Raw genomic sequence first — 15,654 nt, 5'->3', positions numbered from 1 at the left:
GCTTAAGATTTTTGTGCAATACAGTACCTCTGAAGCCAAACAGATTTTTCTCAGTTCATATGGGTAGGTTGTGGAACACACTCCTGTCAGAGGTAGCTGAATCTACCAGCCTAAACTCTTTCAAGAAAGAACTTGCCATATTCTTAGAAGATTCTTATTTGATTTTTTAACTTGTTTGCTTTTCATTGTTCTAAATGGGCTTATAGCACATGTTCCAGTCTGATCTTTATCCAAATTAGTTCACACTGATGGCCTCTTAAATGAGCTGGCATGCTAGCCAATATGGGGTTCCCTCCTAGGGAGCCCAACCAGGTAAGAACCAGGTAAGCAGAAGACACATTAAGTCGAACTTAATGATTTTTCCATACCTTGAATTTATCAGATCTATCTTGCAAGAGTACTCTTAAAGGAAGTGTATCTATATATATTTATACACTAGGATGGCACTCCCACTCAGAGTGGCCCAAACAATGCACCACACACTTGTACAGACATCATTCACAGTCTTAGCTCCGTTGATCCCTAGTGGAAGGGGATGGCCTCATGGAGAACCCTACTACACCCAGTAATAAACAAGAATGGGAACAGTGATATTTTGGTGTAGTAATAACATAGTTGTATTGTTGAGTTTTAATTGATAAGAATTCCTGACTTGCCTTTAGAATGGTCATACTGACTGTGAAGTTTTTATCTTTTAGCTTGTTGCTCTTCACATTTTTTCCCCTTACCATCATATTTTTTAACAATGTGCTCATTTGTATATAAGCATGCTATCTTATTATTTAAACTTCTTTATGTGAATTGGTTTTATTACTAATACTTTACCCATAGTTGATATTAATGACAAAATTATTGTCATGGTGTTTTGATAGATTATTTAGTAATACATATGATTTGAAAAGCTTTCCTGATATGAATAATTTCACGTTCCAGAAAGCCGACATTTTTTGTCTGCGAATTACCGCTGTGATGAAACCTGGAATAAACGCCTGGAGAATCCCCTGGTCAGCAGTATAAATTTGGGTAAGTGTTGTGTAGTGGATGCAGTAATAACAGTGGAGGTAGATAACACCTTGTACTTTAAGCCAGACACATACTCTATATAGGGGATTCATCTCTCCTTTTACTGAGTATGTCTCATATGTGTGAGCTTTAGAAATGTTTTTGGTTGATTGCAATGAAAATGTTTGTTTACATGTCAGGCTTGCATTGGTGTATTACAACATACTTCATATTAGTGTAGTATACCATTGTATGTGAAAAGTTCACAAATGTTATGCTCTTCCCTGAGACATGTGGTCTCAGGTGTGTCCCCATGCCAGTAAGTGACCCCATTGAGTATAAACAAATAACTAGGCCTATGAAAAATGGTGAAATAATGTATTATGATTTTATTGCATGCCTTATTTTGCTACTGTAGTGTCCTATAACACATGTATCCCATCATGATTATTTTGCAGGCTGCTCATCTACCCCTTATATGGAAATGACTGTTCTGACAGGAAGATGACTTGACTAGAAATTGAGTCATTCACTACACTTATAAGTGCCCTCCTTGGAATTTGACCTTATTGGCAAATTTGGAATATTTAAAACTTAACTGATGCTTCGATTCACCCTAGACCATTCCAGGATGATTAGACACAAAGACAGAAAGGGTTGGAAGCTAATGCAGGGAGGGGTTGGTGTCTAAATAGCAAATAATCCTGATGCTTTACAGATTATTTCTTTCATCATTTGTTTTGACTTAACCTAATGAATTTTATAAATACTGTTCACATCATTAGATGAATTATAAGACAACATTACCTTGAAATGTGTTGTCAAAGTATGAACACAATTTTCCCATTTTTTATAGCTACAACAGAATTTTAAATGTTGGCTTTATTTTCTACATATTTTGTAGAATTTTATTCAGGAAAAATCAGATATTTGTTATTGCTTTAGTGGGCATTAATGTTAATTTTCCATTCTCTTCCCAGGAGACTTCTATTATGACCTAAATCAGAAATACAGACATGAGGGAAAAGTTAGTGCTATTGATGTAGACCTGGTAAGTATGAGTATTTATCAGTCAGTAATGCATTATATAGATCATTTGCTTGAAATATTTCTGGTTTTCATTTGCCAACACCTGATATTTTTCTTGGACTACAAATTGTGTAAGTGGTGGCAGTATGGAGGGTGTAGTAAACAATAAATATTAACCCTTTCACTGCTATTTGGCAATTATCTCCTTCATTCTTAACCACTTAGAGACATTTCTTCTAGTTCTACTGCCACCTACAAACATTATACTGGATTAAAACTGCAAATTCAATCCTTTTTTTATTCCCTTTTTTCTTGTAGATGCTTATAAGAATCATATACCTTGCTTTTAGTGTTATAAAGTGTTACATATTACAGTGAAAGGGTTAAGGTACAATTCTAAGCCATTCAGCTTGACACACTAAACAATGCTCTTTCCAGTTTATGAACCGGATAGATGACCCCAATGCAGAAGGTGTGGCAGAGGAGGTGGAGGAACTGGTGCGTCATCTTCGCCGCTCCCCAGAGACTGCCAACACCCTGGAGTCTACTCATTATGCAGTAGTGCGTGCATTGCTTGATGGAGGCCACACTTCAGTCCTCATGCAGCTGCTGACCCAACCCATGATGTATGGCCTCTTTCCAGACCATCTCACCTGCAACCTCCTTATGCATACTTTTCTGCAGCGCAAAGAGTATACAGGTACGTTAATCAGTACACCATGACTATTTAGGTCTTGGTATACTTAATTTAAATAGCACATTAAATAAGATGTGACTTAATTTAGTTACTAGCTCCTATTCTCATTTCTCTGTCTGTACAGCTGCAGCAAGAGTGGCATCATACCTTATGCTACAGGAGGACTTTGGGCCACATTTGACCCAAGCCCTTGCGTTGGCCTCCTGTTACTACTACATAACCTCAGAGGACAACCAGCCCTGGGAGGACTACACCCCCAAGGTGGAAGAGCCAAAGGAGGAGGTAAGACTGCAGCTTATGTGCAATTTTGAATATTAAGTTATCCTTGCAACTTGAATCCTGCAATGTGTGTTCCAGTATGGAAGAAGAAACTATCTGCTTTCAGGGCTTGCCTTTCACTTCTTTCATAAATTTGAGAAACTTCAATGATAATGACCATTGAAAATTTTGATATAATAATATGGTTTTTTTTTTATGTAGGAGGGACACTGGCTCAGGGCAACAAAAATCCAATAAATAAAAAAAAGCCCTCTGAGATGCCAGTTCCAGAAAAGGGTCCTAAGCGGTAGTTAAAAATTGAAGGATGAGTGTCTTGAAACCTACTGGATTGAGTGTGTTGTTATTTGTATAGTTACTACTGATAAGTTTTTTTTTTTTTATACTAAGTGTGTTTCCTCACCTGTTAATATCAGATATCCAACATTGCTAAGTTCCTCTTTAAAGGCCTTTTTTTTTTTTTTTTTTTTTTGTAGAAATTTTGAACTTGTTGCTAAAATAACCAATTAAGTATAGATTCACTGAAATTCATCTTTAAAGTATGGACATAAAGTGATAGCTGATCTCTTCTATAAGTGAGAGTTGATACCCTCTAGCATACCACATACAATGTTCCACTGATATTTGCAGGGGTTACATTCCAAAGTCTCCCGTGAATAGTGAAAATCTGTGAATACAGGACCAGCCCTGTAAGGCTCAGCAATACCTGTGTTTATAATTTAAATCATAAAATATGTCTCACTTATTAAATGCATTTTAAATAAATTTTAACACAATAATAAACAGTTATATATATATATATATATATATATATATATATATATATATATATATATATATATATATATATATATATATATATATATATATATATATATATATATATATATATATATATATATATATATTAGTACATAATATTCTAATCAAAAAATACAGTACACTAAAATGAACAGGGACTAAACTAATATATACTCGTACAGTAAACCCTTGATATAACAAACCTCTGTTCACTGAATTTTGGGTATAATGCCCCCTTTAATGCTGTTGTGTGCCCCCCCCCCCCTCTCTCTCTCTCTCTCTCTCTCTCTCTCTCTCTCTCTCTCTCTCTCTCTCTCTCTCTCTCTCTCTCTCTCTCTCTCTCTCTCTCTCTCTCTCTCTCTCTCTCTCTCTCTCTCTTCTCTCTCTCTCTCTCTCTCTCTCTCTCTCTCTCTCTCTCTCTCTCTCTCTCTCTCTCTCTCTCTCTCTCTCTCTCTCTCTCTCTCTCTCTCTCTCTCTCTCTCTCTCTCTCTCTCTCTCAGGATATAGTGAATTTTCGTCTTTAGAGATGCACCTTTCCACCATATGTGTTCATTATATTGAGAAGTTTACTGTAATTTACAATAACTGAAGGAATAATCCATGGTCTTTGGGCCAAAAGACTGAGCCAGTCGGGATATCTGGTAAAAATCTGCAAATATGCAAAACTGTGAATACTGAACTGTGAATACACAGGGGAACACTTTATATAATTATTATGTAGAGTGCCTTAGTGGTGAGGATTGAAGAACAGAAGAGAGAGATGAGAGGAAGACAGTGGATTTGAAAGGAAGAGTATGTAATGATGTGTGGCATAATGTGGGGTAATGCTCTTCATCCGCCAGGCCAGGGAGAGTGGAAGGGGGAGGGAGTAGTGACACACTCCAACTTCCACTCTCCCTCTCCCCTGTCATGTAACCAAGCCCGCTGGTGTCTCACTTTGTCCTGTGGCTCACAAGCATTAGTTGGCGGTTAGTTCTTTCCAGGCAAGAGGGGGTCAAAGAGTAAGTTATGAGGGAAGAGTATTTTGGGGGGTTATAAGTCAGCTAGCCTTACGAGGCCATACACCCCACTGTTCAAATTACTACATTGGCCCATACATGTGGCTGGACTTGGCTACTCTTGCTGTCTTACAAGTGTTATAGGTGCCCAGGAAGCCAGTCCATTGAATTGGTTGTGTTGGTATCTATCTTGGAGCAGGCACCGTCCCCTCCCTTTGTTGGTTTCTTGTGGAGCTTCTGTGTGTCTTTGTTGTTTCTAAAATGCGACTGGCCCCCTGTTAAGTGTTCCTGTTTATCTCTGTGGTCAGAGGATATCTTTTGTGTGTGCTTCATGTTTGACTGTCTTCCATTTCTCAAGACTTGTCAATGTTAGGGAGACAGAGTCTGTCTTCTGAGAAACTGAAGATTTGTTGAACTTGAAGCAGAGTGCCATAATGTCTTAATGAGCAGTAGGTGGATGCTGTTGTGGGCAATTTGCTCTTAGGATATTCAGGTCTCGCCTAGTCATGTGGTACTTATGTGTGTCTCTCCCTAGTATGTGTATTTGTGAGTCTTTTCTGAGCAAATGTGATAAGTTTTGTGTTGTATTTTTTTGCTGTGGGGTGAGACAGGGTGGTGACCTCAGAGGCATTTGCTGTGTGTGGCCATGACAAGTTACCTGGACTCACTTCTTTAGTTAGTATATGTCTTGCACTAGACTACAGGGAGCAGTCTAGGGAGAGCTGACCTGAGTGAGTGGCAGCTATAAGACAGACTGGGTTTGTGGCCATAACAAATTTGACGACCTCATTCAGAATTATAGTGAGGCCATGGACAAGGCTGCAGTTGTTTGCTATCAGCAAATTGCCTGGATTTGCATTGTTATTTGCCCTGTACTGAGCTACAAGGGTGGTAGCCTAGGGAAAGGTGACCCAAATTAGTGGCAGCTGTAAAAGGGGCTGGGTTTGATCATAACAATATATATATATATATAGATGTGTGTGTGTGTGTATCAGCTTCACTAGAAGTGAAGATTTGATGCCCTCTAACATACCATTATTATCTTTTCTGTGTATTATTTTCTATGTCTATTTTTATTCTATCCAAGGGTAATTTAGGGGTAGGGGCTCAAACGTTTTTGTCATTTATTCTGTTCTTCAATTTACTGGTGGCTGTGAAAATTGCTGGCTTTGCTTCTGAGTTGTTTCAGGTTTAGCAGCTAATGACCTGTAATGGAGTTTATCATTGCAATTCCCTTGAAGAGAATTCTAGAAGCATGAATCAGACAGAAAGTGTAAATTTTTGTGTTGCAGAATGACTTGGTACTGATGATCTATCTCATTCTACAGGTCAAGATTAGGGTTAAGTTCCTACGCAACCCATACTATGATGACCACTTTGACCTCAAAGAACCAGACCACCTTGTAGGCAAGACCCTGGCCTGGGCATCTCCCCTGGTGGGAGGATTGGTGGGGAGGAGCTGTGAGGTGCTGGGCTGGGCACTCTATGGTAAATGGGATGAATTAGAGGCTGCATTGGATCGACTGAGAACTGGGAAGGAACATATTGCTGCTTCTGTGGTTGAGCCATAAAACTAAATATGCTCTATGAACTAAATTTTTCTGTTAAGGATGCATTGTTTTGTTATGTGAGTGGTAATATCTCAAGTGACTTTTTAAAATGCTTCATTGACCTAGTTTTTCCAACATTGTTATAATTGAAATAGTTCGTTGTTATCTAATCAACTGTGATAAGTGTTCCCTGGAACTCCTACAGAATTCTTGCAAAATTAATATCTTCTTCTGTTCCTACACTTCAGAATTTTAATTTCCTCTCAGTCTACTGTCTCCTCTTTCTCCAAGAAACTGCCTTTTGGAGGCTGTCTGATATGATGGGTTTTTGTCATTCTATTTATCTGTTTTACCACAAAATTTTGTACAGTGGTAGGACATAGCATGTATAACACTCCTATACCTCTATTTTCTATATTTTATAACATTAAAAAAACCCTTTTCAAAATCCTAAAACTAAAAAAAAGTTTTTTTTATATGATATTGTACCACATGTGTAGGTACACTATTGATCTTTAACTGAGCACATTTTAAATTTTGCTTCTTCAGCTTTCCCTCCTTTATTTCAACCTGATGGCACCACTGCCATCTAAAGCTGAACTCTTTGCTAAAAACTCTACCTTGAATGATTCAGGGCTTGTTCCTCCCTCTCCTCCACCCTCTGACTACTTCATGCTACTCATTAAAATCTTTTACAATGATGTTTTCCATGTCCTCTCTGGCCTTAACCCTCAGAAGACTTAAGGACCTGATGGGGTCCCTCCTATTGTTCTTCAAAACTGTGCCTCTGTGCTTGCACCTTGCCTAGTCAAACTTTTTTTATTGGATTTTTGTTGCCCTTGGCCAATGTCCCTCCTACATTAAAAAAAATAAATAAAAGTAAAATAACATCTACCTTTCCTTCTTCCTACATTCAGTCTTTTCCTAAAAAGAGTGACTGCTCCAATCCCTCAAACTGATGTCCTGTTGCTTTAAATTCTTACTTCTCTAAAGTTTTTTAATCTATCCTCAACAGGAAGATTCTTATACATCTATTACTTTACAACCTTCTAACTGATCGCCAGTATCTGTTCCATCAAGGCCACACTACTGGTAATCTGGCTTTTCTTACTGAGTCTTGGTCATCCTCTGTTAGGGATTTTGGTGAAACTTTTGCTGTTGCCTTAGAGACATCAAAAACTTTTGACATAGTTTAGCACAGAGCTTTGATTTCCAAACTATCCCCCTACAACTTTTATCCTTCTCTCTCTAACTTCATCTCAAGTTTCCTTTCTGAATGTTCTCTTGCTACTGTAGTAGACGGTCACTGTTCTTCTCCAAAGTCTATTAAGAGTGGTGTTCCTCAGGATTCTGTCCTGTCAGCCACTCTCTTCCTATTCATTAATGATCATGTAAATCAGACTTCTTGTCCTATCCACTCCTACACTGATGATACCACCCTACACTTTCTCATGTCTTTTTGTAGACATCCAGCCCCACAGAAAGTAAACAGTTCACACAGGGATGCCACAGAATGCCTAACTTCTGATCCCTCTAAAATTTCTGATTGGGGCAGAACAAACTTAGTATTGTTCATTGCCTCAAAAACTCAACTCCTCCATCTATCAACTTAACACAATCTTCCAAATAACTATCCCTACTTCTTCAGTGACACTCAACTGTCTCCCTCTTCTCCACTGAACATCCTTGGTGTGTCCTTTTCTTATACAATGGAACCTTGGTTTTCAAACTTAATTCATTCCTAAATGCTGTTTGAAATCCGAAATATTAAAAAGCCAAAACTATTTTCCCCATAGGAATCAACGTAAAATAAATTAATCTGTTCTCAGACACCCGTCCACCATGTCTTAGTGGGTAATGACCGACGCTCCCACTGCTAAGATGGCTGCTCCACATCAGCTTAGAATTTTTTTTATCCAGAAAGGATGTATTGAATGAACCTAGTGACACAGAACTCATCAAAAGATATCGTTTAGAGTTTTAGACCATGCAGGCATTCTCTTTGTCACCAATCAAGTGAGGGAAGCCTTACAGAGTGACACAGAGAGGAGCAACCCACTCACTGCCAAAATGAAGACATCTTGCTGCTGGGAAAATGCAGTAGTGACAGCGTTGTGGGTCATAAAGAGAGCCACAGGAGGCTCAGGATTGCCCCTGAGCACTGAACCTTGTTTGTTTACATCGAAGTTCTTCATTGGGATCACATTTAGCTTATTTCAAAGATTGAATTACTGTCTTAACCTTTGTGTCCCTCCTCCAAATATATAAAAGTGAAGGAAATATTTATAGAAACTATAAATTAGTAATAAATGGCAGCTTTTGCTATGTCTTGTAGTATTTGAAATCAAATAACTTTGTTCAAAAACCAAGTTGTTCGAAAAGGGAGACATTTGGTAACCAAGGTTCCACCATAATCTAAACTGGAAACTTCACATCTCATCTGTTGCTAAAACAGTGTCTATGAAGTTAGGCATTCAGTGTCATCTCTGCCAGTTTTTCTCACCCTCCCCCCCAGCTGCTAACTGTATTGATGCCTTATCCATCCATGTATGGAGTATGCTTCACATGTATGGGGGAGGTTCCACTCATACTGCTCTTTCAGACAGGTTGGAATCAAAGGTGTTTCATCTTACGCATACCAACTCCTCTCCTCTAACTGATTGTCTTCAGCCTCTCTCTCATTGCCACAGTGTTGCATCTCTTGCTATCTTCTACCACTATTTTCACACTAACTACTCTGATTTTGCTAACTGCATGCCTCCCTTCCTCCTGAGGCCTTGTTGTACATGACTTTCTTTCACTCTCCCATATTCTGTCCCCCTCCCTAAAGCAAAAGTCAACCAGTATTCTCAGTCATTCATCACTTTCTCAGGTAAATTGGAATTCCTTTTTTACATCTGTATTTCCTCCTTCCTGTGACTTGAACTATTTTAAGAAGGAGATTTCAAGACACTTATCATCTGTTGTTTGACAATTCTATCTGATGTTGCTTTGGGAGCTGGCATTTCAGCTGTTTTTTTTTTCTTTTTTTTTGGGGGGGGGGCCAGTAACCCCCTTACATAAAAAAAATGAATTCAAGAAAGAAAATTTGCTTGCAACCTTCAACTTTTGGCAAGTTTTGACTCTTCATGAAGACTGTTTTCATATACTGTATATAATAGTTAATTTAAAATGTTTTCATATACTGTATATAATAATTAATTCAAAATCTATAAACATGTACATTTGTAGATTTTGGTCAAATCTAACGATTTGACAAATCAAACGAAGGTTTGATGGGAATGTATGAAGAAATGGCTGAGTTTTAGGCATTTATATTAGAAAAAATTTTTTGAGATACAGGCTGCCAAGCATCTACGTTAGTCATCATTCCTTTATTAGTCATCACTACACTTTATTATTACTTTTTTTAATGTTGTTACATCATTCCTTCATATTTGTATGAGTTGAAAGTAATATTATTTGGTTGAATAGCTCTTGGTTCTCAACCCCATGCCCTTCTGAGGGCATGGTATTACCTTATCATAGCCTAGGTGTTTCAGAGCTGCCATGCTTCTCATTATTACCAAGTTTCCCTCAAAAGGTGCCGCTTTCATATTCATCTTTGTATGACTGGACATCCTCAGAAATGCGAGAAATAGGAGGAGATAGTCAAGTGGTGCCTCCAAGGATATGACACATGTCCTCTCTCTCATCTAAGGCTGGGAAGCCACTGAGACTGAGAGCAAGGCACTGAGTGGAGAGCACTGCTCATTTCCCTCTAAATGTTATCATTCACCTGAAAAATCAAAAGATTGAGCCCTTTCTTTTTTTTTTTTTTTTTTGTGGGGGGGGAGGTGGGGGGGAGGAAGACACATGCTACTGATGTAAACAAATGCACATGACTGAGCACATGACCTTTGAATGGAAAGTATTGCACATTTCACTATTAATCTTTGTGAAATAATAGGGAATGCATATGCCTATCATATTTATTTTTTTTACATTTTTTTTAATTAATTAATTTATTTATTTTATTTTATTTTATTTAAATTTTTTTTCTGCCAACCAGGCATCTCCCTTAAGCCAAAGTTAAACTCGCAACCTTCAACTTGAAAGCCAAACACTGTACCACATACCCACTTAGTCCCTGAGAGGATGAGGGGAAAGATGACTAAGAATACAAGGAAAATATGTTTTTTTATATGTCTTACAGTTGACATTCTTTTTTGCCAATAAAGGGACTTATTCTCCCCAGGTGAGTCACGTGAAAAGTCTTATAGAGGGTGTGGAGGATGGGCAGGTATGTGAGCAGCTTATCTCAGCTTTGGCACGCCTGGAGGCAGCAGAGTCAGGGGTCGTGGAGCAGGACCTTTCATCAGCCATCACTCAGCTGGTGCAAGAAGCTGCTAAGGAGGCTGAGCCATTAGACATCAAAATTCAGGTATCATATCTATGTTGAATTGTCTTCAGCCTAAAGGTTCTAGACAGTCAAATTACTATTGGAGCTTAACTATGTTTTGCAATGCTGGACTTCATCAATTTGCATAACAACTTGAGCCTTTCACACATGAAAGATATTTTCAAGATCAAAGCAAAAAGGAAAATATTTCAAAATATCAGTTTATATACATCTGGCTCCTTATTTGATAAAGCAGCTTTTTACCTATACTTCTAATGAAAGCAACACCTGTCATTTTTTTTTCATGGTGATTGGGTAGAGCTGCTTTTGACTAGATGTTTTATGCCAGCTCTTTTTCTCTCTCCCTCTACTTTGACATTCATATACATCTCCCCTTCTCATATTCACCATACCCCCCTCCCATATAGTTTCTCTCTCTCTCTCTCTCTCTCTCTCTCTCTCTCTCTCTCTCTCTCTCTCTCTCTCTCTCTCTCTCTCTCTCTCTCTCTCTCTCTCTCTCTCTCTCTCTCTCTCTCTCTCTCTCTCTCTCTCTCTCTCTCTCTCTCTCTCTCTCTCTCTCTCTCAAGCATGAAGTGATTGAAACACATTTAGCAGTAGTAGTAGTAGTAGTACTAGGAGAGAGAGAGAGAGAGAGAGAGAGAGAGAGAGAGAGAGAGAGAGAGAGAGAGAGAGAGAGAGAGAGAGAGAGAGAGAGAGAGAGAGAGAGAGAGAGAGAGAGAGAGAGAGAGAGAGAGAGAGAGAGAATGTTGCTGTGCTTTGTGACACCCGCCACTAATTATGGCCTCACCTGTACAATCTTGGTCACATGACATAACACTTCTTCACTATTTGGCATTCAATTGATTATACCTTAGCCAACTGATATAAAGTTTTGGTAATACAACCATTCAGTAAACTCCAAAGTGTTTAGAAAACATGTATGTTTATTAATTTATTATTTTATTTTATGTCTTGGCTTGTTTCAATGAATCAGGACTAGGATGGTGCCTCCTAGCAGGTACAGTTAGTATTTGGGAGCTGTTATAAGTGGATGCCCTTCCTAACCTCAGACCATGGCTAAGATTCAGACCTGTGCACCTGAGGACCAATTGGTTCCCATGTGAAGGCAGTACCACTGTACTATGGAGGACTTACAATAAAGTAGGAGTTTATTGTATGTTTTAAGTATTTTAGTGATATGGAAGTTTATACTTGACCTTTGTATGCATCTTAGAAAGAAAATTACCACCGGTGGGAGAAGCAGCGGGAGGAAGAGTATCAGAAACAAATAGAGGAGTACAGAAAGAAACAGCTTATGGCCAAGATAGAGCACAAGAAACAAGACCTTGCTGCAAGAGAGGAAGTGATATTCTTCTTTGACAACAAGAATAAGTTGAGTCTGTTGCTGTCAGATGCAAAAAAGAAGTAAGTCTAGATTTGCAGCTTGTAGCTCATGATGATACATTTAGGCCTTACAGTCAAATCATGGTGTACATGTCTTGTGGCTTAAATTTTCAATTGGATTTTTCATTAGCAGTTGAAATTTAACATCTCGGTTTTGAAAAGGTTTCTCATTAGTTTTATGATTATATTGAAGCAAATTTTGGTGATATGAATATCATCAAGCCAATAGCTGTAAAGTAATGTTATAATGAAGATTAAAAAATCATCTTTACCAATTTGGTATAACATCTAGCTTCTGATTAAGCAACAATATGCCAGCAGTTATTTATCATATTTACATACTTGATATCTGAAGGCACAATACTATTGAATATTCATGGATCATTTAAGTGAACATAAGACATCTAATACTGTTGTGCATTTTTTATTTTTTTTATTTATTTATTTATTTATTTATTTATTTATTTATTTTTTTATAACCTCAATTATCTCATGCAGGTATTATCACAAGAAATCTCCTGCTTATCCCAAGAAAAAGAAGCCAAGAGTCATTGATGAGGCATATATACCACCAGAAGTCTGAAGAGGGTTCCATATCCACAGGATGGGGGTAGGTTGCGGCTGCTCTGAAGGAAGACAAGAACACTAAGGCTTTCTTGAAAGGTTTGCATGTTCAGTTAAAAAGTTGTACTTAGTCTTGGACTGTAGAAGCAGTATGCTTTGTAGCATACTGATCTGTAAATTCTGTAGGATTAACTGTCACATGCATGGATGGAAGTCACTTATGAAAGTTTTTAGGTCTTGGAAATTTGCAATGAGAAATTTAAAAGAAAAGTAAAAGTGTGTGTGTGTGTGTGTGTGTGTGTGTGTGTGTGTGTGTGTGTGTGTGTGTGTGTGTGTGTGTGTGTGTGTGTGCCCACACGTGTAGAAATTAAATCATCTGTTGTTTGGTATGATGACTAAGCAGTAGCCTTACTGGGGATAAGAGGCTTTCTCATTTGGTAAAGGAATGGAATTTTTAGAGGTGAACTGGTCTGATAGGAACTTCATGAGGCATAAATAAGTAAGTAAATAAATAGATAAAATAAATAAGATAAATAAATAAATAAGTAAATAATTTATATAAATAATTAGATAGGTAAATTATTGTTGCCATTTATATGACTTCATATTATAGTGGTTCATGTGAGACTTTACAACAAAAAATATGTACCTCATAATTTATGGGTAACTACTGTCATGAGTTTTAAGGGCAGACTGTTGTAGACCATATCAGTCATTCCTCCTCCTTCAAGACAAGATGCCCAACTGGGCATATTTTACTGGATAAACTTGAAACAGATCACAAATTGAGAGTAAGCAGCCTTTCCTTATTGCAGGGATAATCTTATAGGATGTACAGTTATGGAAAGGAATGGAAAGATTCATCACAAACACTACTCTTGACCCTTATTTTAACAGATACTAGTGCAAAAATTCTCATCTAAAGTTCTTTTAGAATTCTTTATCCTCAGGAGTTCCAAAATTATGGCATAATGTATTGCCATTCCTTTCTGTGGTTCCTGTTCAATTTCTACCTTAAAATATAAAAAACTAAATTATGCAATTTAGTTTTGCTGCCATGAAAAAATGTGTAAAATATAGTAAATGTGTAAATATAGTAAAGATTACATGCCAAATAAAGCAGTAAATTTTCTTTCTTTATTTACAGTAGATTTAATGATTGATTTTAGTACTCAAGGATGGTTAGGAATCCTGAAAAGAATAGGTAAGAAAGAGATTATAAATGATTATGTATAGAAGTGTTTACATATGGGGATCATTCCCTGTAAATTGGAAGGATGGTATTCAAGTGAGTGAGATGGAAAAATACAGAAGTTCACCAAGATATGTACAGATGTCCCTCCTGCAGGCTCACAGTCTTTAATTTCAGCCTCTCCTTCCCTCTTGTGCCTCCCCTTGCTCTTTGCACTGAGGACATGATGCTAAGATGTCCTGTTGGTTCTGGTTGTAGTTGAAGGTTGGGATGCTTAGTCTATGCAACTGCATCTCCCTGATGCTATCTTATGTTTTTTTTTTTTCAGCCTGATCTACTACCCTCTGTTTCTCTTAAACATTAGTTCATTTTATTTCTTCTAAAAAAAGAATAGAATTTCTTTAGTTTCAGTATTGCTATTGTGAAAAAGGCCTTTACTAATAATGTAACCTTCATTTTCTATACACAATCTTTATAATTTACTCACTTGTTATCTGGTTTTCATCTTGTTATCAGTCCATTCCCTTTCTCTTGAACCAAACTAAGCTGGGGCAAGAGTGAGGCTCAGGCTACCATATTTTTGTAATGAAAAGTTGCATAAAGAAGCAGATTTTTTGCCTACAGTAGCCTGTTATTATGTACCGATGTGTTCTCTGTTAACATAACTTATTTGATGCCTTGTTTAAGGAACCAGTTTTTATCTCCAATAGAATGCAGTAGAGCATAGTGCCTTCATGTGTAACTCAGTCTGTAACTTTTCACTCAACCTGGCAACACGGTTTCAACTCAGTCAGCATGGTGCCAGCTTATGAAAATTTTGCAGAAATTGTCTTTTTTACTTATTTATTTATTTCTATTTATTTATTTTTTCTTTCTATTTAATATTACTTGCTGACTTAATGTGGAATTCTATCTTGTGGAAAGCTGACCCAAGAAGTTTAGGTATTTTGCCAGCTGTCTGTTCAGGTATGTTCCTAGTTATTTCAAATTGATGGAATTTGCAGACAAGGTGCATCTCTAAATCTCATATGAAGCCTGTTCTCTTTGTACTTGTTGTAGGAAAGGTGAAAAGAGATAAGACACAGAGAAGAAGATATGCAGGTCCCTTGATCAGTCCCTTTCAGTTACCTCTTGTAACACACAAGAATTGACTGACTGCAATAATCAGGTCATATGGTAACAGGCAGGGAATATGGTAGCATTAAAGTTTTGTGAGACTGGTTTTGTGAATTACTTCAGTGAATAACAATAGTCTTTTTACCTGACTGGTTTTGTGAATTATTTCAGTGAATGACAATAGTCTCTTTACCCGACTAGAATTGAACTTCATGAATCTAACCAACTGTTAAGTATACATTGATATAAAACAACAGGTAAAAAAATACATAATAAAGTTTTCTTCATTAGAATTTAATTTCGTACAGTGGTACCTTAACTTATGAGTCTAATTCATTCTGTGATAGAGCTCGTAACTCAATTTGCTCGTATGTCAAATCAATTTTCCCCATTGAAATTAATTGAAATGCCATTAATTCATTCCAGCTCCCACCCAAAAAAAAAAAAAAATTTTTGCTACATGTTTTTAAATATAGTAAACTGTTGATAAACACCTGTTTACCAAATTTCTGGTATAATGACCCCTTTAAGACTATCAAACACATTTTATTTTATGAAACTGTTCACAAATTATGACACATTTCAAAATTATTGAATGCTTGCTTTATTTTATGAACATCATAGGTCTTAAAATGTGGGGAGAG

At 37.2% G+C, this 15,654-nt stretch overlaps 1 protein-coding gene across 2 annotated transcripts in view; it reads left to right on the top strand.

Annotated features, from left to right (window-relative positions):
- Positions 1–13,834, top strand: part of LOC135109080 (uncharacterized) — a 77,961-nt gene extending 64,127 nt beyond the window's left edge. For both annotated transcript variants that reach the window (XM_064020138.1, XM_064020137.1), the window contains 8 exons: positions 934–1,023; positions 1,983–2,053; positions 2,470–2,731; positions 2,853–3,010; positions 6,132–6,362; positions 10,591–10,776; positions 11,969–12,159; positions 12,637–13,834. In XM_064020138.1, the coding sequence (XP_063876208.1) occupies positions 2,473–2,731; positions 2,853–3,010; positions 6,132–6,362; positions 10,591–10,776; positions 11,969–12,159; positions 12,637–12,721 (1,110 nt within the window). In that variant the 5' untranslated portion in view covers positions 934–1,023; positions 1,983–2,053; positions 2,470–2,472 and the 3' untranslated portion in view covers positions 12,722–13,834. The remainder of the gene's footprint in view (positions 1–933; positions 1,024–1,982; positions 2,054–2,469; positions 2,732–2,852; positions 3,011–6,131; positions 6,363–10,590; positions 10,777–11,968; positions 12,160–12,636) is intronic.
- The last annotated feature ends 1,820 nt before the right edge of the window (positions 13,835–15,654 follow it).

Source organism: Scylla paramamosain, chromosome 18, assembly GCF_035594125.1.
Source record: "Scylla paramamosain isolate STU-SP2022 chromosome 18, ASM3559412v1, whole genome shotgun sequence".
NCBI lineage: Eukaryota > Metazoa > Arthropoda > Malacostraca > Decapoda > Portunidae > Scylla > Scylla paramamosain.
This window is presented reverse-complemented; position numbering and strand designations above follow the sequence as displayed.